The 24206-nt window shown below is 47.0% G+C and overlaps 1 protein-coding gene and 1 long non-coding RNA gene across 2 annotated transcripts in view; one reads left to right on the forward strand and one right to left on the reverse strand.

The window, feature by feature from the left end:
• The window catches only part of LOC148140619 (uncharacterized), a 72870-nt gene extending 69706 nt beyond the window's left edge, over window positions 1-3164 (forward strand). The window contains exon 2 of the long non-coding RNA XR_015753067.1: window positions 78-3164. This is a non-coding gene — a long non-coding RNA (uncharacterized LOC148140619). The remainder of the gene's footprint in view (window positions 1-77) is intronic.
• A 6185-nt stretch (window positions 3165-9349) lies between these two features.
• LOC122541338 (radiation-inducible immediate-early gene IEX-1-like) lies at window positions 9350-16302 on the reverse strand. Its single transcript, XM_087979477.1, has 2 exons — window positions 14388-16302; window positions 9350-12268 (listed from the first exon to the last, which is right to left on the reverse strand). The coding sequence occupies exons 1-2, from the start codon at window positions 14568-14570 to the stop codon at window positions 12005-12007; spliced, it is 447 nt and encodes a 148-aa protein (XP_087835603.1). The 5' UTR covers window positions 14571-16302; the 3' UTR covers window positions 9350-12004.
• Between the last annotated feature and the right edge of the window lie 7904 nt (window positions 16303-24206).

Here is a 24206-nt window from a genome sequence, read left to right on the forward strand (position 1 = left end):
GTGCTCCGGTTTCCTCCCACAATCCAAAGATGTGCAGGTCAGGTGAATTGGCCATGCTAAATTGCCCGTGGTGTTAGGTAAGGGGTAAATGTAGGGGTATGGGTGGGTTGCGCTTCGGCGGGGCGGTGTCGACTTGTTGGGCTGAAGGGCCTGTTTCCACACTGTAAGTAATCTAATCTAATCTAGTTTGGAGGGGAATCTGAACATGATGGAGTTCCCTTGTATCTGCTGCCCTTGATCCTTCTAATTGAATCCCTACACTGTAGAAAGAGGTCATCTGGCCCATCGAGTCCACAGTGACCCTCTGAAGAGCATCCCACCCAGGCCTAGAACCCCCGCAATGCACCAAACCCTGCATTTCCCCATGGCTAACCCACCCAGCCTGCACACTCTGGGTAATTTCCTATGGCCAATCCAACCTAACCAGCACATCACTGGAGGATCCAGTGGAAACCCACGCAGACACGGGGAGAATGTGCAAACTCCACACAGTCGCCTGAGGCTGGAATCGAACCTGGGTCTTTGTGCTGCTGTTAGGCAGCAATGCTAACCACTGAGCCACCGTGCCACCTCAAGTAATAGCAGTGGTCATGGGTTTGGAAGGTGTGTTCTAAGGATTTTTGATGAATTTCTACAGTGCATCTCGTAGAGGGTACACACTGCTGCTAATGAGCATCATTGATGGAGTTGATGGAGGGAGTGGGTGGATGTGGTGCCAATCAAGTGGGGGCTGCTTTGTCCTGGATGGTGTCGAGCTTCTTGAGTGTTGTTGAAGCTGCCCCCATCCAGGGCAAGTGGGGAGTATTCCATCACCCTCCTGACTTGTGCCTTGTAGATGGTGGATAGGCTTTGGGGAGTCAGGAGGTGAGTTAGTCATCGGGGGATTCCTGGCCTCTGACCTGACCTCATGCCAATCGTTTTGAAACGCCTCATCCAGTTCAGTTTATGGTCAACGGTAATCCCCACGGCGTTGATAGTGAGGGAATTCAGTGGTGGTGATACCATTGAATGTCAAGGGATGCTGGTTGGATTATTGTTGGAAATGGTCATTAGCTGGCACTTGTGTACCGTGAGTGTCAACTCAAACCAGGTTGTTGTCCAGAACCTGTTGCATTTGGGCAGGGACTGCTTCGGTACCTGAGGAATTCAGACGGGAAATGCCCTCCCCAGCTCGAGCCTGCTGTAAATTCACTTTACTCTGCTCCTCCTCCTCCTACTGCTTCTTGTGGGTATTCAGAATCTGAACCCATCCTCTCAGTCCCCAGGAAGCGCTCAAGGAAAGCTGTTCAAGGTGTTGCTAATTCCTTTGCTCATTTTCCTTCAAAGCCACGTTCTGAGGATTTATTTTTGCAGTCTGAAAGCTGGTCATTGGAGTATAGGAGGTTGAGAGGTGACCTTAACTTGAAAGGGCTCAGAAAAGATTTACAAGGATGTTGCCAGGGCTGGAGGTTTTGAGCTATAGGGAGAGGCTGAATAGGCTGGGGCTGTTTTCCCTGGAGCATCAGAGGTTGAGGGGTGACCTTATTGAGGTTTATAAAATCATGAGGGGCATGGATAGGATAAGTAGACAATTTTTTTTTACCTGGAGTGGGGGAGTCCATAATTAGAGGGTATAGGTTTAGGGTGAGAGGGGAAAGATATAAAAGAGACCTAAGGGGCAACTTTTTCACGCAGAGGGTGGTGCGTGTATGGAATGAGCTGCCAGAGGATGTGGTGGAGGTTGGTACAATTGCAACACTTAAGAGGCATTTGGATGGGTATATGAATAGGAAGGGTTTGGAGGGATATGGGCCGGGTGCTGGCAGGTGGGACAAGATTAGATCGGGATATCTGGTCAGCATGGATTAGTTGGACCGAAGGGTCTGTTTCCTTGCCGTACATCTCTATGACTTTATAAAATCATTAGGGGTACACATAAGGTGAATGGCAGGGGCCTCTTCCTTAGGGTGGGGATGTTCCAGATCAGGGGGCATATTTTGAAAGTGAAAGGAGATACAGATTTAAAAAAAGACATGAGGGCAACATTTTTATACAGCCAGTGGTTAGTGTGTGGAATAAACTTTCTGAGGAAGTATGGATGCAGGTACAGTTACAACATTGAAAAGCCATTCAGATAAGTCCATGAATAAGAAATGTTTGGAGGGATATGGGCCAGGAGCAGGCAGGCGGGACTGGTTTAGTTTGGGATTAAGGTTGGCATGGATGGGTTGGGCTGAAGGGTCTGTTTCCATGCTGTATGACTCCACACTGACTGTCCACCAGTACAGTTCCTGTGTCTCTTTCTCACTGTCCCCCCCTCTCCACCTCTCCCTGTTTCCTTTACTCCCCCCACCCTTTCCTCTCTCTGGTCTCGTTTCCTTCATCGGCCTTCTTGCATAGGTCAATGTGTGCCACCAGACTTTGACTCCACTGTGTATTTTCAAAGTCAGATTTCCATCATGCCACTTATTAATAACAGCCTGTGAATGAATTGCTAGCGTTTGTATGTTTTGTGCTGACAACCTGCATTTCCATTGCTTCTTTAACATAGGGAAACACCTCAAAGTGCTCTCAATAGCTGGCTTGCAAGTTCACCCCCACCTCATGCCTGACATAGCACAGTTCTATCTGACTTGTGCCTCACAAACGGATTTCCAAGATGGCGCCAGAGCGTGACGACTCTTTGTGAGCTTTCCTCAGCAGATCATCCCCTCACATCTTTTATAATCGCTCCTACAATCTTATAAATATCAATTGTAAGTCTCAGAATTACTGACAATGTACCTGTATCAGACCTTTACAGAACATAGAGCATTACAGCACAGTATAGGCCCTCAATGTTGCGCTGACCAATCTGAAGCCCATCTAACCTACACTAGTCCATTCTCATCCATATGCCTATCCTGATGACCATTTCAATGCCCTTAAAGCTGGCGAGTCTACTACTGTTGCAGGCAGTGTGTCCTACACCCCTACTACTACTCTGAGTAAAGACACTACTTCTGACGTATGTCCAATATCTATCACCCCTTTTATATATTAGAGATGATCTTTCTCCACACATTCTGTAGTGCTGTATTCTGCATCCTGTCCTATAACCCTGACATACGCATGTAAGGTACGATTTGTCTGGTTAGCACTTTTCACTGTATCTCGGTGCATGTGTCAATAATTAAAGCAGATCAGAAAGGTGTTGAAATTCACCACAGAATTTCCTGTCAGTGACATGCTCTTACCATTATATTCCTGGTCACTGGATGTTAACACTGGAGGTTAACATTGATCAGGACTTTGGATCCAGTCCTTCAGAGTTCCCTACGCGCCCTCATCCCACATACTTCTCGCGTAGACACAAGGTGCTTTTCAATGTATAGTTTCAGTTACATCACACTGTAAACTTTTGCTATAAATTCTGTGTCTTACAATCTTATTCTCCACAACCACCTGATGAAGGAGCGTCGCTCTGAAAGCTAGTGCTTCCAATTAAACCTGTTGGTCTATAACTTGGTGTTGTGTAATTTTTAACTCTAGAGGGTGCTATGCTTCACTGTTTTGACTTTAATTGTGGTGACTCAGAATGGTTTCATGAGCTGCCTTATGAAATAACCGATGAACATTTTAATAATTGGGAGGTTTTGCTGCATCCACACTTTTCTTTTGTTTGGAGTTAAGACACTTCACTCATTGTATTTGAGTTGATTTACTGACCTCATCCCTTACCTGGCAGGAGCTTGCTTGATCCAGCACAGCGAAGGAAAACCATGTTCTAATCTAATGAGAGAAACCTCTTGTCTTGAACAAAAAAATAATTTATTTCACGGTAGCAACTTTGTCCAAGTTACATCAAGGGAAAGGATTTGTCTATGAGGAACAGCCAGATGGCCAGATTCCAAGCTCTCCTTAACCCCCCCCCCCCCCCCCCGCACCCACACAACATGATTATTGTGTGAGAAAGTGAGATACTGAAGGTCAGAGTTGGCAAGTGTGGGGGGGCGCTGGAAAAGCACAGCCAGTCAGGCAGCATCCGAGGAGCTGGAGAGTCAACGTTTTGGGTGATGAAGGGCTTATGCCTGAAACGTCGGTTCTCCTGCTCCTCGGATGCTGCCTGACCGGCTGTGCTTTTCCAGCACCACACTCTTTGACGATGATTATTGTGGGTGGTGTTTAAGGCACGTTATTAACCCTTTCAGACTATTGCACCCTTATACAACAACTCTTGGCTCTCTCCTATTTCTGATCCATAAGATTTTCCGGAGTGAGCTCATGCGAAAGCACGTCTCCCGCTTACACATTTTGGCCGACGGCAGTCTTCCACATTAGATTATGAAGCAACTTACTCAAAACCCAGTACTGGATGCCGAGAAATCTCCTTCAATTTAGTATTGGAAAGGCTGAAGTGTGTTTGGATTCGTGGTACAAATTCTGTTCCCTAACCACTGTCTCCTTTCCACTCCCTGGCAATTGGCTGAAGTGGTCACATTTTCCCTCCAACTTCAGTGTCATATTTGGACCGGAGGTTCATTTCCAACCACTAATTTTAGACCAGAAATAAAAAAGGTGAAAGCAATTGATACATGACAACTGTGGTCAATGGTCCAACGTTAATCTTGGCTATTTCCCCATCACTAACTAGCCTCCCACAGTTAAACCATGTCAACCCGAACCAGAGAGACATTTAGAATCATAGAGATGACCCTTCAGTTCAACTCATCCATGCTGACCAGATATCCTAAATTAATCTCATCCCACTTGCCAGCACTTTGTCTATATCCCTCTAAACCCTTCCTATTCATATACCATTCAGAAGCCTTTTAAATGTTGCAATTGTACCAGCCTCCACCACTTCCTCTGGTAGCTCATTCCATATAGACATCCCTCTGCGTTAAAAAGTTGTCCCTGAGGTCCCTTTTATATTTTTCCCCTCTCACTCTAAACCTATGTCCTCTAGTTCTGGACTCCCCCACCCCATGGAAAAGACCTTGTCTATTTACGCTATCCATTCCCCTCATAATTTCGTAAACCTTTATAAGGTCACCCCTCAGCCTCCGACACTCCAGGGAAAACAGCCCCAGCCTGTTCAGCCTTTCCCTGTAGTTGTTGTGGTTCTGTTCACCAAGCTGGGAATTTGTGTTGCAGACGTTTCGTCCCCTGTCTAGGTGACATCCTCAGTGCTTGGGAGCCTCCTGTGAAGCACTTCTGTGATGTTTCCTCCAGCATTTGCAGTGGTTATCACTATAAATGCCGGAGGAAACATCACAGAAGCGCTTCACAGGAGGCTCCCAAGCACTGAGGATGTCACCTAGACAGGGGACTAATGTCTGCAACACAAATTCCCAGCTCGGCGAACAGAACCACAACAACGAGCACCCGAGCTACAAAACTTCTCACAAACTTTCTCCCTGTAGCTCAAACCCTCCAACCCTGGCAACATCCTTGTAAATCTTTTCTGAACCCTTTCAAGTTTCACAACATTCTTCCTATAGCAGGGAGACCAGAAATGGACACAATATTCTAACAGTGGCCTAACCAATGTCCTGTAGAGCCACAACATGACCTCCTAACTCCTGTACTCAAATGCTCTGACCAATAAAGGAAAGCATACCAAATGCCTTCGTCACTATCCTATCTACCTACGATTCCACTTTCAAGGAGCTATGAACCTGCACGCCAAGGTCTCTTTGTTCAGCAATACTCACCAGGACATTACATTAAGTGGATAAGTCCTGCTTTGATTTGCACTTGGCCAATAATCCTCCAATCCCTTCCTATTCATATACCCATCCAAATGCCTCCTTAATGTTGCAACTGTACCAGCCTCCACCACATCCTCTGGCAGCTCATTCCATACACGTACCACCCTCTGCGTGAAAAAGTTGCCCCTTAGGTCTCTTTTATATCTTTCCCCTCTCACCCTATGCCCTCTAGTTCTGGACTCCCGACACCAGGGAAAAGACTTTGTCTATTTACTCTATCCATGCCCCTCATAATTTTGTAAACCTCTATAAGGTCACCCCTCAGCCTCCGACGCTCCAGGGAAAACAGCCCCAGCCTGTTCAGCCTCTCCCTGTAGCTCAGATCCTCTAACCCTGGCAACATCCTTGTAAATCTTTTCTGAACCCTTTCAAGTTTCACAACATCTTTCCGATAGGAAGGAGACCAGAATTGCACGCAATATTCCAACAGTGGCCTTACCAATGTCCTGTACAGCCACAATATGACCTCCCAACTCCTGTACTCAATACTCTGACCAATAAAGGAAAGCATACCAAACGCCTTCTTCACTATCCTATCTACTGCGACTCCAGTTCCAAGGAGCTATGAACCTGCACTCCAAGGTCTCTTTGTTCAGCAACACTCCCTAGGACCTTACCATTAGGTGTATAAGTCCTGCTAAGATTTGCCTTCCCAAAATGCAGCACCTTGCATTTATCTGCCACTTTTCAGCCCATTGGCCCATCTGGTCCAGATCCTGTTGTAATCTGAGGTAACCCACTTTGCTGTCCAATTTTGGTGTCAGCTGCAAACTTACTAATTGTACCTCTTATGCTCGCATCCAAATAATTTATGTAAATGACAAAAAGTAGAGGGCCCAGCACCGATCCATGTGGCATTCCATTGGCCACAGGCCTCCAGTCTGAAAAACAACCCTCCACCACCACCCTCTGTCTTCTACTTTTGAGCCAGTTCTGTACCCAAATGGCTAGTTCTCCCTGTATTCCATGAGATCTAACCTTGCTAATCAGTCTCCCATGGGGAACCTTGTCGAACGCCTCACTGAAGTCCATATAGATGCATCTACCGCTCTGCCCTCATCAATCTTCTTTGTTACTTCTTCAAAAAACTCAATCAAGTTTGTGAGCCATGATTTCCCAAGCACAAAGCCATGTTGACTATCCCGAATCAGTCCTTGCCTTTCCAAATACATGTACATCCTGTCCCTCAGGATTCCCTCCAACAACTTGCCCACCACCGAGGTCAGGCTCACCGGTCTATAGTTCCCTGGCTTGTCTTTACCACCCTTCTTAAACCCTTGCCAACCTCTAGTCTTCCAGCACCTCACCTGTGACTATCGATGATACAAATATCTCAGCAAGAGGCCCAGCAATCACTTCTCTAACTTCCCACAAAGTTCTCGGGTACACCTGATCAGATCCTGGGCATTTATCCACTTTTAACTGTTTCAAGACATCCAGCACTTCCTCCTTTGTAATCTGGACATTTTGCAAGATGTCACCATCTATTTCTCTACAGTCTATATCTTCCATATCCTTTTCCACAGTAAATACTGAAGCAAAATATTCATTTAGTATCTCCCCCATTGTCTGTGGCTCCACACAAAGGCCACCTTGCGGATCTTTGAGGGGCCCTATTCTCTCCCTAGTTGCCCTTTCGTCCTGAATATATTTGTAAAAGCCCTTTGGATTCTCCTTAATTCTATTTGCCAAAGCTATCTCATGTCCCCTTTTTGCCCTCCTGATTTCCCTCTAAAGTAAACTCCTACTGCCTTTATACTCTTCCCAGGATTCACTTGATCTATCCTGTCTGTATCTGACATATGCTTCCTTCTTTTTCTTAACCAAACCCTCAATTTCTTTAGTCATCCAGCATTCCCTATACCTACCAGCCTTCCCTTTCACCCTGACAGGAAAATACTTTCTCTGGATTCTTGTTATCTCATTTCTGAAGGCTTCCCATTTTCCAGCCGTCCCTTTACCTGTGAACATCTGCCTCCAATCAGCTTTCAAAAGTTCTTGCCTAATACCGTCAAAATTGGCCTTTCTCCAATTTAGAACTTCAACTTTTAGATCTGGTCTATCCTTTTCCATCACTATTTTAAAACGAATAGAATTATGGTCTCTGGCCCCAAAGTGCTCCCCAACTGACACCTCAGTCACCTGCCCTGCCTTATTTCCCAAGAGTAGGTCAAGTTTTGCACCTTCTCTAGTAGGTACATCCACATACTGAATCAGAAAATTGTCTTGGACACACTTAAGAAATTCCTCTCCATCTAAACCTTTAACACTATGGCAGTCCCAGTCGATGTTTGGAAAGTTAAAATCCCCTACCGTAACTACCCTATTATTCTCACAGATAGCTGAGATCTCCTTACAAGTTTATTTCTCAATTTCCCTCTGACTATTGGGGGGTCTATAATACAACCCCAATACAATCCCTTTCTTATTTCTCAGCTCCACCCAAATAACTTCCCTGGATTATCTCTCCGGGAATATCCTCCCTCAGCACAGCTGTAATGCTATCCCTTATCGAAAATGCCACTCCCCCTCCTCTCTTGCCTCCCTTTCTATCCTTCCTGTAGCATTTATATCCTGGAACATTAAGCTGCCAGTCCTGTTCATCCCTGAGCCATGTTTCTGTAATTGCTATGATATCCCAGTCCCATGTTCCTAACCATGCCATGAGTTCATCTGCCTTCCCTGTTAGGCCCCTTGCATTGAAATAAATGCAGTTTAATTTATTAGTCCTACCTTGTCCCTACCTGCCCTGACTGTTTGACTCACTTCTGTTCTCAGCTGTACCCGTCTCAGATCGATCTCTTTCCTCACTATCTCCCTGGGTCCCACCCCCCCACCTTACTAGTTTAAATCCTCCCAAGCAGTTCTAGCAAATCTCCCTGCCAGTATATTAGTCCCCTTCCAATTTAGGTGCAATCAGTCCTTCTTGTACAGGTCACTTCTACCCCAAAAGAGATTCCAATAATCCAAAAATGTGAATTCTTCTCCCATACACCAGCTCCTCAGCCAAGCATTCATCTGCTCTATCCTCCTATTCCTATAAAACCATGAAGGGCATGGGCAAAGTGAATAGCAAAGGTCTCTTTCTGAGATTAGGGTGATCCAAGGCTAAAAGGGGCATAGGTTTAAGATGAGAGGGGAAAGATTTAAAAAGGGGTCGGAGGAGCTACTTTTTCACACAGAGGGTGGTGTGTGTATGGAATGAGCTGCCAGAGGAAGTGGTGGGGGCTGGTACAGTTACAACATTTAAGACGTTTGAACAGAAATGTAAATGCAGAAGTTTTAAGAGGGATATGGACCAAGCGCAGGCAAATTGGAAGCATTCAGTTTGGGAAACCTGGTGAGCATGGACGGGTTGGACTGAAGGGTCTGTTTGCGTACTGTCTGACTCGATAAACCTTCAACCTGATTATAAGCAGCACAGAGCTCAAACCGGACTGTGCCAGTAAAGAAAAAAATATAGGGTAGTTTGCAAATATCTGAATGTTATTTCATTCAGACCATCGGAATCTTGAGTCGGAGAGTGGCAGTGCATTTTGGATCGCCAACTTTCAGATCTCCACATCCCTACTCACTTAAAAAGGATTTTTTTAAAATACAGTTTGAAGCCAAAGAAGTGAGCAACATTTGTATCATTTATTTATATGTAGAATTCAAATCTAAATACAATAAATATGCCATCCAATAAAATACACTATATTAAATATGACAATGCAGCAAAATAAATTAAATCACTTCAATGAACCAATTACAAGTCTTCCTTGTCATAAAAATTCCATCATTTTGTTCCCCGTATCACAATACTGAAGTGGAACATTAGGACTAATCCTATTAAAGTCCAGAATTCTGTCAGCAAACCGCAATGCTGTGGGCCGAGTGCCAAATTAGGGATAAAGTGAAAAGGGAAGCGAATGAAACTTGAACTCTGAAAAAAAGGAGTCATACCGGCCTCGAAACATTAATGTGTTTTTCCCTCTTCAGAGGTTGCTAGATTTGCTGAGTTTCTCCAGCATTCTCAGTGGGTATCTCAGGAAGAAACAAAGCTTGGATTAAAGAGTGGAAGGAGAATGGATTCTTCTTTTCTTCTTAGAAGTTTCAATAACAGTGAAAAAAAAGGGACAATTTTAAGTCACAAAGACATTGTTTGCCACAAAAAAGGGGAGGTTCATCAGGGCTGGTCAAAAAAGATTGAAACGGACAAGTCCAAGTAGAGTAGGAGATGGAGGGTGCTGCATACGACAGTCCCCTGCAACCGCAGATTGCGGTGGTTCATGGACTCCCGGCCCAACTGCTTGTTCTGTGGAGTCCGTGGACCATGTATATATTGGGTGTGGGCGCTTGCACTCCCTTTTTGATTTTCTTAAAAACCTCCTTCTCTGTTTTTGGCTGCACTTCAGTCCCACGCTCCTGATCTTCCTGCACCCGGTGCAGATGAGGGAGGGCAGGCCAAAGGATCTCCTCATGGGCCTGGCCAAACTGGCCATCAACAGGTCCAGGCAGCGGGCTGCGGAGGGGGTCTTTAGGGCCAACTGCCTGCCCCTCTTCCGCGGTTACGTTAGAGCCTGGGTGTCTCTGGAAAAGGAGCACGCGGTGACCACCAACACCCTGGAGTTGTTCAGGGAGAGGTGGGCACCACAGGGAGTGGAGTGTATTATTTCACCCCCCCCCCACTCTATTTTAATTTAATCCCCACCCTCCCCATCACTGTTTGATCATGCAGCAATGCCCTCTGGGAAGGGCACTGCTTGTCACTGGCCACTTGGATGTTTCCTTTCTTCCTGGTGGTGGGAATTGAATAAAGATTTGTACACCTTGTTGTCTTTCAGTGTGTCTCACACCTGCATACACACAACATGGGTGCTTGGGGAGGGGGGATATAAGCACTACCACAGGTAGGTGATAGTGTGAGGGTAAGGAAAGAAATATAGGTGACAAGAGTAGTTTGCAAATATTGGAATGTTATTTCATTCAGACCATTAGAATCTTGAGTTAGAGAGTGACAGTGCATTTTGGATCGCCAACTTTCAGATCGCCACATCTCCACTCACTAAAAAAGGACTTTTAAAATCCAGTTTGAAGCCAAACAAGTGAGCAAAATTTGCATCATTTATTTATACGTAAAATTCAAACTTAAAGACAATAAATAGGCCATTCAATAAAATACACTATATTAAATATGACAAAGTAGCAAAATAAATTAAATCACTTCAATGAACCAATTACAAGTCCTCCGTGTCATAAAAATTCCATCGTTTTCTTTCCCGTATCACAATACTGAAGTGGAACATTAGGACTAATCCTATTAAAGTCCAGTATTCTACCAGCAAACCGCAATGCTGTGGGAAGAATCATCATCCTGATTGATACCAGAAACATTTAGTTTCTGTCTGAGGAGACATATCATCAAGAAAGATTTCACCTAGTTTCAGATCGTCGTCAACCCATCTCACCAGAAATACTTGGAAGTCAGACGTGAAGACATTTGCTTATCTGCCACTGGATGGTCACGGGCACTGGCCAGAGGGGTGGAATTGAGATTAACAAGGTCCGGGGAGGTGACCTCTGATCTTTTTACATAGAACTCTGCCTTGACTCGTATTTCTCCCATGATCCAGTGGAGGTTTCAAACAGGTTACTATTCAGCTAATGAGAACGTCCCTCCACAAGCAGTGTGTTAATTGCAGATGAGACGTCATTCTATTAAACATACATCGTTAGAGGGTGGATATCTCCCCCCCCCCAAAGCCAATCTGATTAAAGTTCTTGCGAACCAAGAATAAAGTGCTGCAGAAACAGCGAGGGCAATTAAGTTAAAGATACCCCAAATACTTCACAGGCATCAGATTGAAGAACTGCATTCCTCATTATTACTTGGATTTGTTAGCTGTTGGAATTCACCCACTCACCCGGCGAGGAGCAGGTTGCAAAATTATTATAGAATCAAGGTGTTCGGACACGTTGTGACACGTATCTGAAGGAGTTGGAACTCGAACCTGGTCCTTCTGGCCCGAAGTTAGGGACACTACCACTGCGCCAACAGGGGAAGCGCAGTGTGGCGTGCCAGTCACATCTGGATGCTGGCGGTGGAGGGAGCCACCTGAGTTTGCCCCCAGCCCCCTACTGATGTGCCCACTTGGGGAAGAATGGTCAAGTCTTTGGTGTGGGCCAGGGATCAGGCTGCAGAGGGAGGGTGACCAGGCAAGCTGTTGACTCAGTGACAGGAGGGAAGAGAGACGGTTACCACTGCACGCTTTCCAACCGGTGGGTGCACGTCAAACAGTACGGACCGTGGTGTTGTCTGCAGTTCCTCCTGGGACCGTCAGGATGCAGACAGCAGCCGAATCCAACGTGAAAACCGGCTGAGTGGGCGGGGACGCTTCTTCGCTGCTGGTCTCCAGCTGCTGTGCCTCCGAGATGGGACTGGCCTCCTCTTCCCCAGGCTCGGTAGCGCTGTACACCTGCAGGATTACAATGGACAGCAGCAGCAGGTACAGCCTCTTAGCCATGTCCTTCTTGGTGGGAAGGGATTTCCGAGACTGTGAAACCAAAGGAAGGGAGAGAGCTGGTTAATGGCTAGGTAGGATCAAGAACACCTCGAGAATGCAAAGCAAGAGTGTTGGGCTGGTACCAGCTTTCCGCAGAAACTTTCGGTTAATTTGGCATTGGACCTGATTGCCCCAGTATTAATCTTAACCCAAGTGACAGGATTGGAGAGAAACTTGGTTTCCCATCCCACCCATTCAGCTACGGGTGCTCAAAATGAACATCAGTTTTCACCTTTCTGTTTTAAAATATTCAGTCGTGGGTGCGGGTGTCACTGGCTGGCCCAGCAATTATCACCCATCACCTTGAGAAGTTCGTGGTGAGCTGCCTTCTTGAACCGCTGTAGCTCATCTGCTGTAGGAGCACGCAGCTGTTAGAGAAGGAATTCCAGGATTTTGTCCCAGTGACAGTAAAGGAACAGCGATGTATTTTCCTAATCAGGATAGTGAGTGGCTTGGAGGGGAACTTGCAGGGGATGGCATCTGCTACTTTTGCCCTTTTCTAGATGGAATTGGTCATAGGTTTGGAAGGTGCTGTCTAAGAAACCCTGTGAAATTCTGCAGTATGTCTTATAGATAGCACACACTGCTGCTACTGAGCGTCGGTGGTGGGGGGGGGGGGGGGAGTGGATTAGATTTTAGATTACATTACAGTGTGGAAACAGGCCCTTCGGCCCAACAAGTCCACACCGACCCGCCGAAGCGAAACCCACCCATACCCCTACATTTACCCCTTACCTAACACTACGGGCAATTTAGCTTGGCCAGTTCACCTGACCCTGCACATCTTTTGTGACTGTGGGAGGAAACCGGAGCACCCGGAGGAAACCCACGCAGACACGGGGAGAATGTGCAAACTCCACACAGTCAGTCGCCTGAGGCGGGAATTGAACCCGGGTCTCAGGCGCTGTGAGGCAGCAGTGCTAACCACTGTGCCACCGTGCCAAAGGAAGAGTCAAACCCATGTAGGCATGGGGAAAGAATCATGCGCCCCCCTACACATTAACAGTACAGAGGTGGAACGAGTGGAGAGTATCAACCTCCTGGGAGTGGTCATCCACAACAAGCTTTCTTGGACTCTTCATGTGGACCCACTGGTTACAAAGGCCCAACAATGTCTCTTCTTCCTCAGGCAGCTGAGGGAATTTGGCATGATGGTGAATACCCTTACCAACTTTTACAGGTGGGCCATCAAGAGCATCCTGTCTGGATGTCTCAGTACCTGGTACGGCAACTGTACCATTCAAGATTGGAGATGGTTACAGAGTGTGGTGAACTCGGCCCGGACAATCACAAAGGCCAACCTCCCATCTACAGACTCCACCTACCAGGCCTGCTGTCAGGGAAAGGCTGCCAGCATTCTCAAAGATCTATCCCACCCTGGCAATGTTTTTCTACAACCTCTACCATCGGGGAGAAGGTACAGAAGCCTGAACACATGCACAGCCGGTTTCGAAACAGTTTCTACCCTCCTGTTGTTAGAATACGGAATGATCTCACAAACTCTCAACATTCGCCTATATCTGTGTTTTTGTTTTTGCTGCTGTTGACCTATTATTTACTTAACTCTGTGATCTGCCTGTATTGCTCCCAAGATAAAGCTTTTCACTGTGCCTCGGTACATGAGGCAATAAATTCCATTCAAGCTCCACACAGACAGTCACCCGAGGTATAGAACCGAACCCAGGTCTCTGGCGTTGTGAGGTAGCAGTGCTAACACATCGAGCCACCATCTCCTCCAACTGCGAAACCCACTCACATCGGGGCACTCCCCTAATGCTGGCCTGGTGTCCATCTCTTCCCCCCCCCCCCCCCCCCCAAGTTGAACCACTTGGCTGGGTGTGCCTCGAATGTGACAGCATTGGAATTTCCTCATAATCCTCTCCAATCCTTCTTCCAAGGCATTCCCACAACCCTTTCAGCAGCCTTTAGTCAGGTTACCCATTGCGTTCTCTCATGGCTTGGCGCATCTGCTTGGTTACTCTGAAGGCGCTACATAAATGCAACATGCGGCTATTGAGTCAAGCGGCAGCTTCCCCACCCTTCCACCCCGTGCCTGTGAAACAGCGAACAGTCTGAAGGACATGGCTTCAGCAACAGCTCGGGTTCTGACCTGGTAGAGCGGATAGAGCACCTTCAGTGACCGCCTCTTGCCCCTGTGGTTGGGTTTGTGCTCCGGGATCGGCTCGAAGGTGAAGATCTCCGGGTCGGTGCTCCTCCGGCTGCTCAGGCTGTAGGGTTGTCCTGCCGGGGGATGGTGCTGCAGGGTGAGAGGGAGAGAGTGGGGAGAGCGCATCCCTCACTCAACCGGAGACACAAGGAGAAAGCAACTCTCCCCGCTCTGTCTACTGTACACCCACAGCTCTCTGTCTGTCCACTGCACACCCACAGCTTTCTGTCTGTCCCCCGCTCTGTCTACTATACACCCACAGCTCTCTGTCTGTCCCCCGCTCTGTCTACTATACACCCACAGCTCTCTGTCTGTCCCCCACTCTGTCCACTGCACACCCACAGCTCTCTGTCTGTCTACTGCACACCCACAGCTCTCTCTGTCCCACGCTCTGTCTACTGTACACCCACAGCTCTCTGTCTATCCACTGCACACCCACAGCTCTCTGTCTGTCTACTGTACACCCACAGCTCTCTGTCTACTGTACACCCACAGCTCTCTGTCTGTCCCCCGCTCTGTCTACTGTACACCCACAGCTCTCTGTCTGTCCACTGCACACCCACAGCTCTCTGTCTGTCCACTGCACACCCACAGCTCTCTGTCTGTCCCCCGCTCTGTCTACTGTACACCCACAACTCTCTGTCTGTCCACTGTACACCCACAGCTCTCTGTCTGTCCCCCGCTCTGTCTACTGCACACCCACAGCTCTCTGTCTGTCCACTGTACACCCACAGCTCTCTGTCTGTCCCCCGCTCTGTCTACTGTACACCCACAGTTCTCTGCCTGTCCACTATACACCCACAGCTCTCTGCCTGTCCCCCGCTCTGTCTACTGCACACCCACAGCTCTCTGCCTGTCCCCCGCTCTGTCTACTGCACACCCACAGCTCTCTGCCTGTCCCCCGCTCTGTCTACTGCACACCCACAGCTCTCTGCCTGTCCCCCGCTGTCTACTGCACACCCACAGCTCTCTGTCTGTCTACTGCACACCCACAGCTCTCTGTCTGTCTACTGTACACCCACAGCTCTCTGCCTGTCCCCCGCTGTCTACTGCACACCCACAGCTCTCTGTCTGTCTACTGCACACCCACAGCTCTCTGTCTGTCTACTGCACACCCACAGCTCTCTGTCTGTCCCCAGCTCTCCCTGTGTGTACTGCTCACTTACAACTCACTGCAACTCCAGGGCGAGCAGAACCTCTTTCCCCGAGAACCTGATTGGCTAGTGGCCGTTCCAAGCCCCACCTCCCCTCCGTTCTGATTGGAAGGTGTGATTTGGGGGTGGGAGATGAATCCTGGGGAGGAAGCGGTCTACTGCATCTGAAGGTGGACAGAGTCAGAAATCTGACGACGCCAGGTTACAGCCCAGCAGGTTTATTCGGAATCACACAAGCGCTGTCCCTCCTTCAGGTGCACTGAGAGAGAGAGAGCCCACAGGCGGAGGGATTAAATGATCATACAACCGATGTGGGTGGGGTGTCAGATAATAAGTCTCCGCAGGTGACCAAGAGTGTTCGACAGAGCGGAAATTGTTTAGAAAGTTAAGGTCAGTGCTGTGCAGTCATGAAGGAATATGCAAAAGGTGACATCTCAGGTCAGACTCTGAATTGTAGGCGTGGGGCCTCGGGGGTTTCAACCTGGAATCAGGCTGGTGTTATTTCGAAAGCTGGAATTTATAAGGTGCCACCTTGACTGGCTGTGACTACAAATTGTGTGTGTCTTTGAACAAAGTAGAACGCATCTGCAAATAAACAAACCATCTTGGGTGAAATGATTCACTCCATAGATTTATGTGTGTGTGTGTGTGTGTGAGAGGGAGAGTGTATGTCTGTGTGCCTTACTCTAATGGGGGGGGCGGCTGTGCTCCGAAAGCTAGTGTGATTTCAAATAAACCTGTTGGACTATAACCAGGTGTCGTGTGACTTCTTCCTTTTGCCCGGCATCTGAAAGCAGGAAGTGGAGCACCGTGACTGCTAGAGACTGACTTGTGCCTCTCTGGTGAGCTTTCTCATCTGTTCTGTCTGGGATGTGGTCTCTGGCCATTAGTCAAACTCCAATGTTTTGTTTGTTTCCTTGATATGCTACTGTACAAAACCGAACTGCCTTTGTGACATTGTATACATATAAAGATATTTTAAAACAAAAAAAAGTTATTTCTCGCCCCCTAATTGGCCTTGAACTGACTGCCTTGCTCTGCTATTCCAGAGCTGAAAAATGTGTTGCTGGAAAAGCACAGCAGGTTAGGCAGCATCCAAGGAGCAGGAGAATCGACGTTTCGGGCATGAGTCCTTCTTCAGGAATAAGCCCTGAAGAAGGCCTTATGCCCGAAATGTCGATTCTCCTGCTCCTTGGATGCTGCCTGACCTGGCTGCACTTTTCCAGCAACACATTTTTTTAGCTCTGATCTCCAGCATTTGCAGTCCTCACTTTCTGCTATTCCAGAGGCCAATCAAGGAATCATCCCCTCTCCCTGATATACCTTCCAGTTGAAGCAGCATTTTACGTGCACTTAGAACAAACAACAAAGATTCAGCAGAGGAACAGGCCCTTCGGCCCTCCTGCCCTGACACATTTTGCCCTTCCATACTAAAACTGTCTTCACTTACAGGATCCATATCCCTCTATTCCCTTCCTATCCATGTATTCATCCAGGTGCCTCTTGAACACTGCTATTGTGTCTGTTTCCACCTGCAGCACGTTGCAGACACTTATCACCCTTTGTGTGAAAAACCTGCCTCGCACATCTCTTTTAAACCCCCCCCCCCCGACTCCCCACACCTGTGTCTCTGAGTGATTGACCCCTCCACCCCACGAAAAAGCCTCATCCTTGCCATTCTATCCTTGGCATTCACAATCGTTCAATCTTTTTTCAGTCTGGTGTCCCATATTCGTTGCTTACAACGCAGTCTCCTTTATGTTGGCAAGACTAAATGCAGGCTGGGTACCCACTTTGTGGAACACCACCACTCTGCCCATAAGCATGAGCCTGGTCTCCCAGTTGCTTATCATTTCAATAAATAACCATGCTCTCATGCTAAATTTCAGTTTTGGGTCTGTTGCAAAGTTCCAACAAAGCCTGAAGCAAGCTTAAGGAACAACGCCTCATTTTCCACTTTACATCCTCCAGGTTTCATAATACCAGAACCTGACCACGCAGTGTCTGTTAGAAATTGCTGGAGATGCTCAGAGGGTCTGACTGAATCTGCAGAGAGAGAAACAGAGTTAATATTGCAAGTCTAGCGACCCTTCTTCAGATTGTATTTTGCGTGCAATTCTGGTCTCCTTCCTGTCAGAAACATGTTGTGAAACGTGAAAGGGTTCAAAAAAGATTTACAAGGATGTTGCCAGGGATGGAGGCTTTGAGCTATAGGGAGAGGCTGAACAGGCTGGGGCTGTTTTCCCTGGAGCGTCAGAGGCTGAGGGGTGACCTTATAGAGCTTCTCCAGCGTTGTCATGTGTTTGACTCCATGCCAGCCCTGGTACTGTGTGGACTTGCGCATTCACAGCAACTAAAGACAACCGATTTCCTACCCGGAGGCTATTATTGAACCAGGATTGCCTTTACTGACAATGAATGCGTTCCCTGATTACCACTCCTGAGAATTGTTTTCAATTCAAGATTTTTAAAAACTAAATGCCTCTGCTTCACAGAGTATTTTCCTGCATATTTAAATTAGCAGCTCAGTGATATTTCCACTCCACCTTGGTTCTCTGGAATACCCTTATTAAAACTCTCCAATTTGTTTTTCTCCTTCTATTAAGATGCTTCTTAAAAATGACTTCTTTTCACCAGAGTTGTCATCTTCCTATTGCGTCCATGACAAATATTTATTGACGTCACTCACGTGAAGCCTCTTCTCCACAATAACAGCACTGGATAAATGCATGCTCTTGCTGATGTGAAAGTAGAGCATATAAAGTCAGTGTGAAAGCAGTGAGTCTGATTCAAAAGTTCCTCTCAGAGCCTGACAGACAAGTTGTATCAAGTGGCCTCCTCTAACGCTCGGAACATTCAGCCAGTCCAGCCAGTGTAGACAATTGAGTCTGGGTGAAGTGGCGCACATCTTACTTTCTTCAAGGGTATGGTGTAAAAGGCAAAGTTGAGACCATCGTTAAGGCCAATGCAGACTGAAGCTGAGTTCACTCCGTGTACGTCTTACACAGAGTGTGGTGGGTGTGTGGAATGTGCTGCCGGCACTGGTAGTAGAGTCAGATACATTAGGGAACATCTAAGCGACTCTTTGATGGCCACCTGGAAGATAGAACAATGACGGGCATGTGGGTTAGTCAGATCTTAGAGTGGGATAAAAGGCTGATACAACATCGAGGGCCGAAAGGCCTGTACTGTTCTATGTTCTACTATTACTAACGTAGTCATTTCCTCATGTCACCAAGGTACTTTTTTGAAGAAATAAATCGTGACGAGTATTTCAAAAAGAAATCTACATGTGACCTGATTAAGAAGTTCTATTATTTCAATTGACCCTTGCTGTTTTACTAGTGTGTTCTGAGCTCAGCTATTCACCACAATTCCTTCTGGTGATAGAGAATACTACATTCTCACCACTCTCTGGACAAGGAGGTTACTCCTGTATTCCCCATTGGATTTATTGACTGTTATAAATATGGCCTCTACTTCTGGCCTCTCCCATTATCCTCTTTATGTGCATTTCATTTCTATCAGATCCACCTCAACCTTCAATCTCCTGGGGTAAGGAGACCTAGCTTGTTTTATCTTTCCTGATAAGTATTGACCCTCAGTGTTGGTCCCCATCCTCATAATATTTTTTTGTTTCATCCACACCCTCTCCGCTGTCTCTCAGTTGACCTTTCTGATTGTCTGGAGGACAATTTAGCATGGGTCAATTTAGCATGAACAATTTAGACAATTGTCTGGGTGCTTGCGGGTGGCACGGTGGCACAGTGGTTAGCACTGCTGCCTCACAGTGCCAGAGACCCGGGTTCAATTCCCGACTCAGGCGACTGACTGTGTGGAGTTTGCACGTTCTCCCCGTGTCTGCGTGGGTTTCCTCCGGGTGCTCCGGTTTCCTCCCACTGTCCAAAGATGTGCAGGTTAGGTGAATTTGCCATGCTAAATTGCCCGTAGTGTTAGGTAAGGGGTAAATGTAGGGGTATGGGTGGGTTGCGCTTCGGCGGGTCGGTGTGGACTTGTTGGGCCGAAGGGCCTGTTTCCACACTGTAAGTAATGTAATGTAATGTAATCTAAGAACCCCCCCAAAGGAGTGGCACGGTGGCTCAGTGGTTAGCACTGCTGCCTCACAGCACCAGGGTCCCAGGTTCGATTCCAGCCTTGGGCGACTGTCTGTGTGAAGTTTGCACGTTCTCCCCATGTCTGCTCCAGTTTCCTCCCACAGTCACAAAGATGTGCAGGCCAGGGGAATTGGCCATGCTAAATTGCCCATAGAGTTAGGTGAGTCACGGGTGAGTTACTCTTCGGAGGGTCGGTGTGGACTGGTTGGGCCAAAGAGCCTGTTTCCACACTATAGGGAATCTAATCGAATCCTCGAAGTGTACCGCAAAGCAATTCCTGAAATATATAACTACCAGGAAGCTTTTAAGTTTTGTGGTTTGGGCAGGTCAGTCGGAAACTATTGGTGGAAATCTTCTGAGAAGAGGGATAAATGATTGACCTATGAATTGGCTTGAAGGGCCCTTTTTGGTGCAGTGGCAGTGTTCCTACCTCTGAGCCCGAAGTCCCAGTTGTGGGCTGCCACATGCCTGAACAGACTGTTTAAAGTAACACCCTTCAGGCTCAGTTTCAGTGGGAGGGTGAAGATCAAAGAAGAATAAGCCTTTTATTTTTAGCTCTGATTGTCCCACCTCCAGCCATGCAGAGTGAAACCTGTACTTTTAACCTTTTTGGTTTCATGGGAATGACATCACCTTCTGACTACTCATCATTGTAGCTCATCCGAAACTCTGCTGTCAGTGTTCTCAGCTCTTACATCTGACTCACCCATCGTTGCTGCACTCAGCCTCCTGCAGGGGCTCCCAGGCTGGCTGCATTTCAGCTTTAGTTACCTTTTGACTGCTCCGAGAGTCATAGAGTCATAGAGATGTACAGCATGGAAACAGACCCTTCGGTCCAACCCGTCCATGCCAACCAGATATCTCAAACTCAATCTAGTCCCACCTGCCAGCACCCGGCCCTTCCCATTCATATACCCATCCAAATGCCTTTTAAATGTTACAATTGCGCCAGCCTCCACCACATCCTCTGGCAGCTCATTCCATACATGTACCACCCTCTGTGTGAAAACGTTGCCCCTTAGGTCTCTTTTACATCTTTCCCCTCTCACCCTAAACCTATGCCCTCTAGTTCTGGACTCCCCCACCCCAGCGAAAAGGTTTTGCCTATTTACCCTACCCATGCCCCTCATGATTTTGTAAACCTCTATAAGGTCACCCCTCAGCCTCCGACGCTCCAGGGAAAACAGCCCCAGCCTGTTCAGCGTCTCCCTATAGCTCAAATTCTCCAACCCTGGCAACATCCTTGTAAATCTTTTCTGAACCCTTTCAAGTTCCACAACACCTTTCCAATAGGAAGGAGACCAGAATTGCACGCAATATTCCCTCTGCCTAACCCTTTTCTGTCTTCTCCTCCCTATGACCTCACAACTGTTTAAGATCTCTGGACACCTCAACGTGCGGTCTCTTGCACATTCCATCGTTTTCATCACTGATGGCCCTAATTCATTCCCTAACTTCTCTATGTCTTTCTCTCTCTCTCTCTCTCCCTTTCACATGTTGTCAGGATATTTTCAGAAGGCATTTAGCACACTTGCTTTCATTGCTCAGAACTCTGCGTCAAGGAGTTGGGATGTACAACGTTGAGGTTGTACAGGACCTTGGTGCAGCCTGTACTGGAGACTGTGTCCTGTTCTGGTCGCCCGGTTATAGAAAGGACATTATGAAGCTGGAGAAGAGATTTATCAGCGTACTGCCAGGTATGGAGGGTTTGTGTTATAAGGAGAGGCTGGTTAAGCTGGGACTTTTTTCACTGGAGCATAGGAAGTTGAGCGATGGGTGACTTTATAAAGTTTATACAACCATGAGGGGTACAGGTAAGGTAAACGGAAGGTGTCTTCTCCCTGTGTGGGGGGATTTCAAGACTGGGGGCATATTTTTAAGGTGAGAGTAGAAAAATTGTAAAAAGTCATGCGGGGCAAGTTTTTTTACACAGAGGAAGTGGTGGATGCGGGGAACGTTACAATGTTTTAAAGACATTTGGATAAGTTCACGAATAAGCAATGTTTGGAGGGATATGGGCCAAGTGCAGGCAGGTGGGACTAGTTTAGTTTGGGATTATGGTTGACTTGGACTAGTTGGACTGAAGGGTCTGTTTCCATGCTGGATGACTCGATGAATATTATCCTACTCCTTAGGCTCAGACTCTTTGACGATGCTTGTGCAATCCTTTCCTGATACCTACTGCTGTGGCTCAGAGTCCAAACTTGCTGGGTGTCATTCCAGCAATGCATTTTGAACATTTTTGATGTCACCGAAGGCACTATTCAAATGCAGGTCATTGTGGTTGTGGTCAGAATGGAATTACTTCTCAATCTTACGATGGACTTCCTGGAAAGGACAGAGGTGACTAGTATGAAAAGTATGAATTGAACTGTGTTGTAATGGTATTCAATCCAGCACAGTTGTCTCCTCTGTATCAGGTCAGAAAGGTTATAATTTTAATCTTTGGATATCATTGTGTTTTCTGTGGCAGTGTATGGTGGCATCATCTCTGAGTGTGTTTCTATATACAGAGGAACCTCAATTATCCAAATTTTGGAATATCTGGCAAGGTCCCGATGCCTGGCTAATTATCCAAATTTTGATTATCCAAATGCAATACTCCCAACCATATTGTTCGGATAATAGAGGTTCCTCTGTATATATACTTGCTGGTGCATACACTATGTAGAATCCTGGGCCTCCTCCATCGCGAAACCCTAACCACCCGACGCCTGGAGGAAGAATGTCTCATCTTCAACCTTGGGACCCTGTAACCACACGGGATCAATGTGAATTTCACCAGTTTCCTGATTTCCCCTTCCCCCCACATTATCCCAGTCCCAAACTTCCAACTAGACACCGCCTTCTTGACCTGTCCATCTTCCTTCCCACCTATCCGCTCCACCCTCCTCTCCGACCTATCACCTTCGTCCCCCACCCTCCTCTCTGACCCTCGCCCCCCCCACCCCTATCTACTTATCATATTCTCAGCTACCTTCCCCCCCAACCCCAACCCCCTCCCATTTATCTCTCAACCCGTCCGACCCACAAGCCTTATTCCTGATCAAGGGCTTATGCCCGAAGCGTCAACACTCCTGTTCCTCTGATGTGCAGTGCAGGCACACTAAAACATACAAAGACCCAAAGATCATAGGGTGGTTGAACAGAGTGAAGACTACAAAGTTACGGCTGCAAAGAAGGTGTACAGAGAGCGAGATCAACATTAGATTTGAAATCTGAGAGGCCCATTCAAAAGTCCAGTAACAGTGGGGAAGAAGCTGTCCTTGAACCTGTTGGTATGTGTGGTTACGTTTTTGTATCTTCTGCCTGATGGAAGAGGTTGGGAAGAGATTATAACTGGAGGTGAATGGGATGGGTCTTTGATGATGTTGGCTGCCTTCCTGAGGCAATTGGAAGTGTAGGTGGAGTCAATGGATGGAAGATTGGTTTGGGTGATAGACTGGGCTGCGTTCACAACTCTCGGTAATTTCTTATGGTTCCGGGCAGACCAGTTGCCGCACCAAGCCGGATAGAAGGCTTTCTATGGAGAATCTGTAAAAGAGTCATTCCGGACATGCTGAATTTCCTTAGCCTCCTCAGGAAGAAGAGGTGTTGTAGTGCCTTCTTGACCGTCACATCAACATGGATGGACCGGGACTGATTGTTGGTGGTCGCCATTCCTAGGAACTTGATTCTCTCGACCCTCTCCACTTCAGCTCGATTGACGTAGACAGGGGCGTGTCCTTATTCCTTATTTTTCTGACCCTTGACCTGTAGCCTTATATGCCTTGGCATTTCAACTGTTCATCTAAATAATTCTTCAACATCTCGAGGGTTTCCATCTCTCAGCAATGAGTTCCAGATACTTATCGAAGTCTGGGCGAGAAAAGATGTTTCCTTTAATCCCCTCTGAATGTCCAGCTTCTTACGTTAACACTGTTTCCCCCCCACCCCGGTTATTGACCACTCCAGTTAGGGGAATGATTTCTCCCTCTCTATGCCCCTCAGAACTTTGTACAACTCAATCAGAAACCCGCCCAGCCTCCTCAGCGCTACCTCAGTCTATCAAACCTCTCTTCAGAGCTGATGGTCTCTTCAAAGCGATGGCCTAGTGGTGTTATTGCTAGGCCATTAATTCAGAAACTCAGCCAATGTTCTGGGGACCTGGGTTCAAGTCCTGCCATGGAATTTGAATTCAACAAAGAATCTGGAATTAAGGGTCTAAAGATGCCCATTGTTGAAAAAAACCCCTCTTGTTCACTAATGCCTTTTAGGGAGGGCAATCTGCTATCCTTACCTGGTCTATCCTACACATGACTCCAGACCCACAGCAATATTGTGTTGCCTTTAAAAGTAAATACAGTAAGTTTTATTAAATCTGCCACACCATTTCAATGTATTCAAGTTAGTGAAACAAATAATGATCGTTTGCTGTTTATTTCTAAACATTACGCCTCAGTAATACAAAGGGGACAATCTTGGGCAAATTTTAGGATTTTAAACCAATCTTC

The sequence above is a fragment of the Chiloscyllium plagiosum genome, unplaced genomic scaffold, assembly GCF_037043375.1.
Source record: "Chiloscyllium plagiosum isolate Xiang-an unplaced genomic scaffold, Cpla_swu_hap1 HiC_scaffold_35, whole genome shotgun sequence".
Lineage (NCBI taxonomy): Eukaryota > Metazoa > Chordata > Chondrichthyes > Orectolobiformes > Hemiscylliidae > Chiloscyllium > Chiloscyllium plagiosum.

Coding starts and splice junctions, on each gene's coding strand:
- LOC122541338 (XM_087979477.1), bottom strand. CDS start 14,570: ATGCGCTCTCCCCACTCTCTCCCTCTCACCCTGCAGCACCATCCCCCG. Junction 12,269..14,387: donor TGCTCTATCCGCTCTACCAG/GTCAGAACCCGA, acceptor TTGGTTTCACAG/TCTCGGAAATCCCTTCCCAC.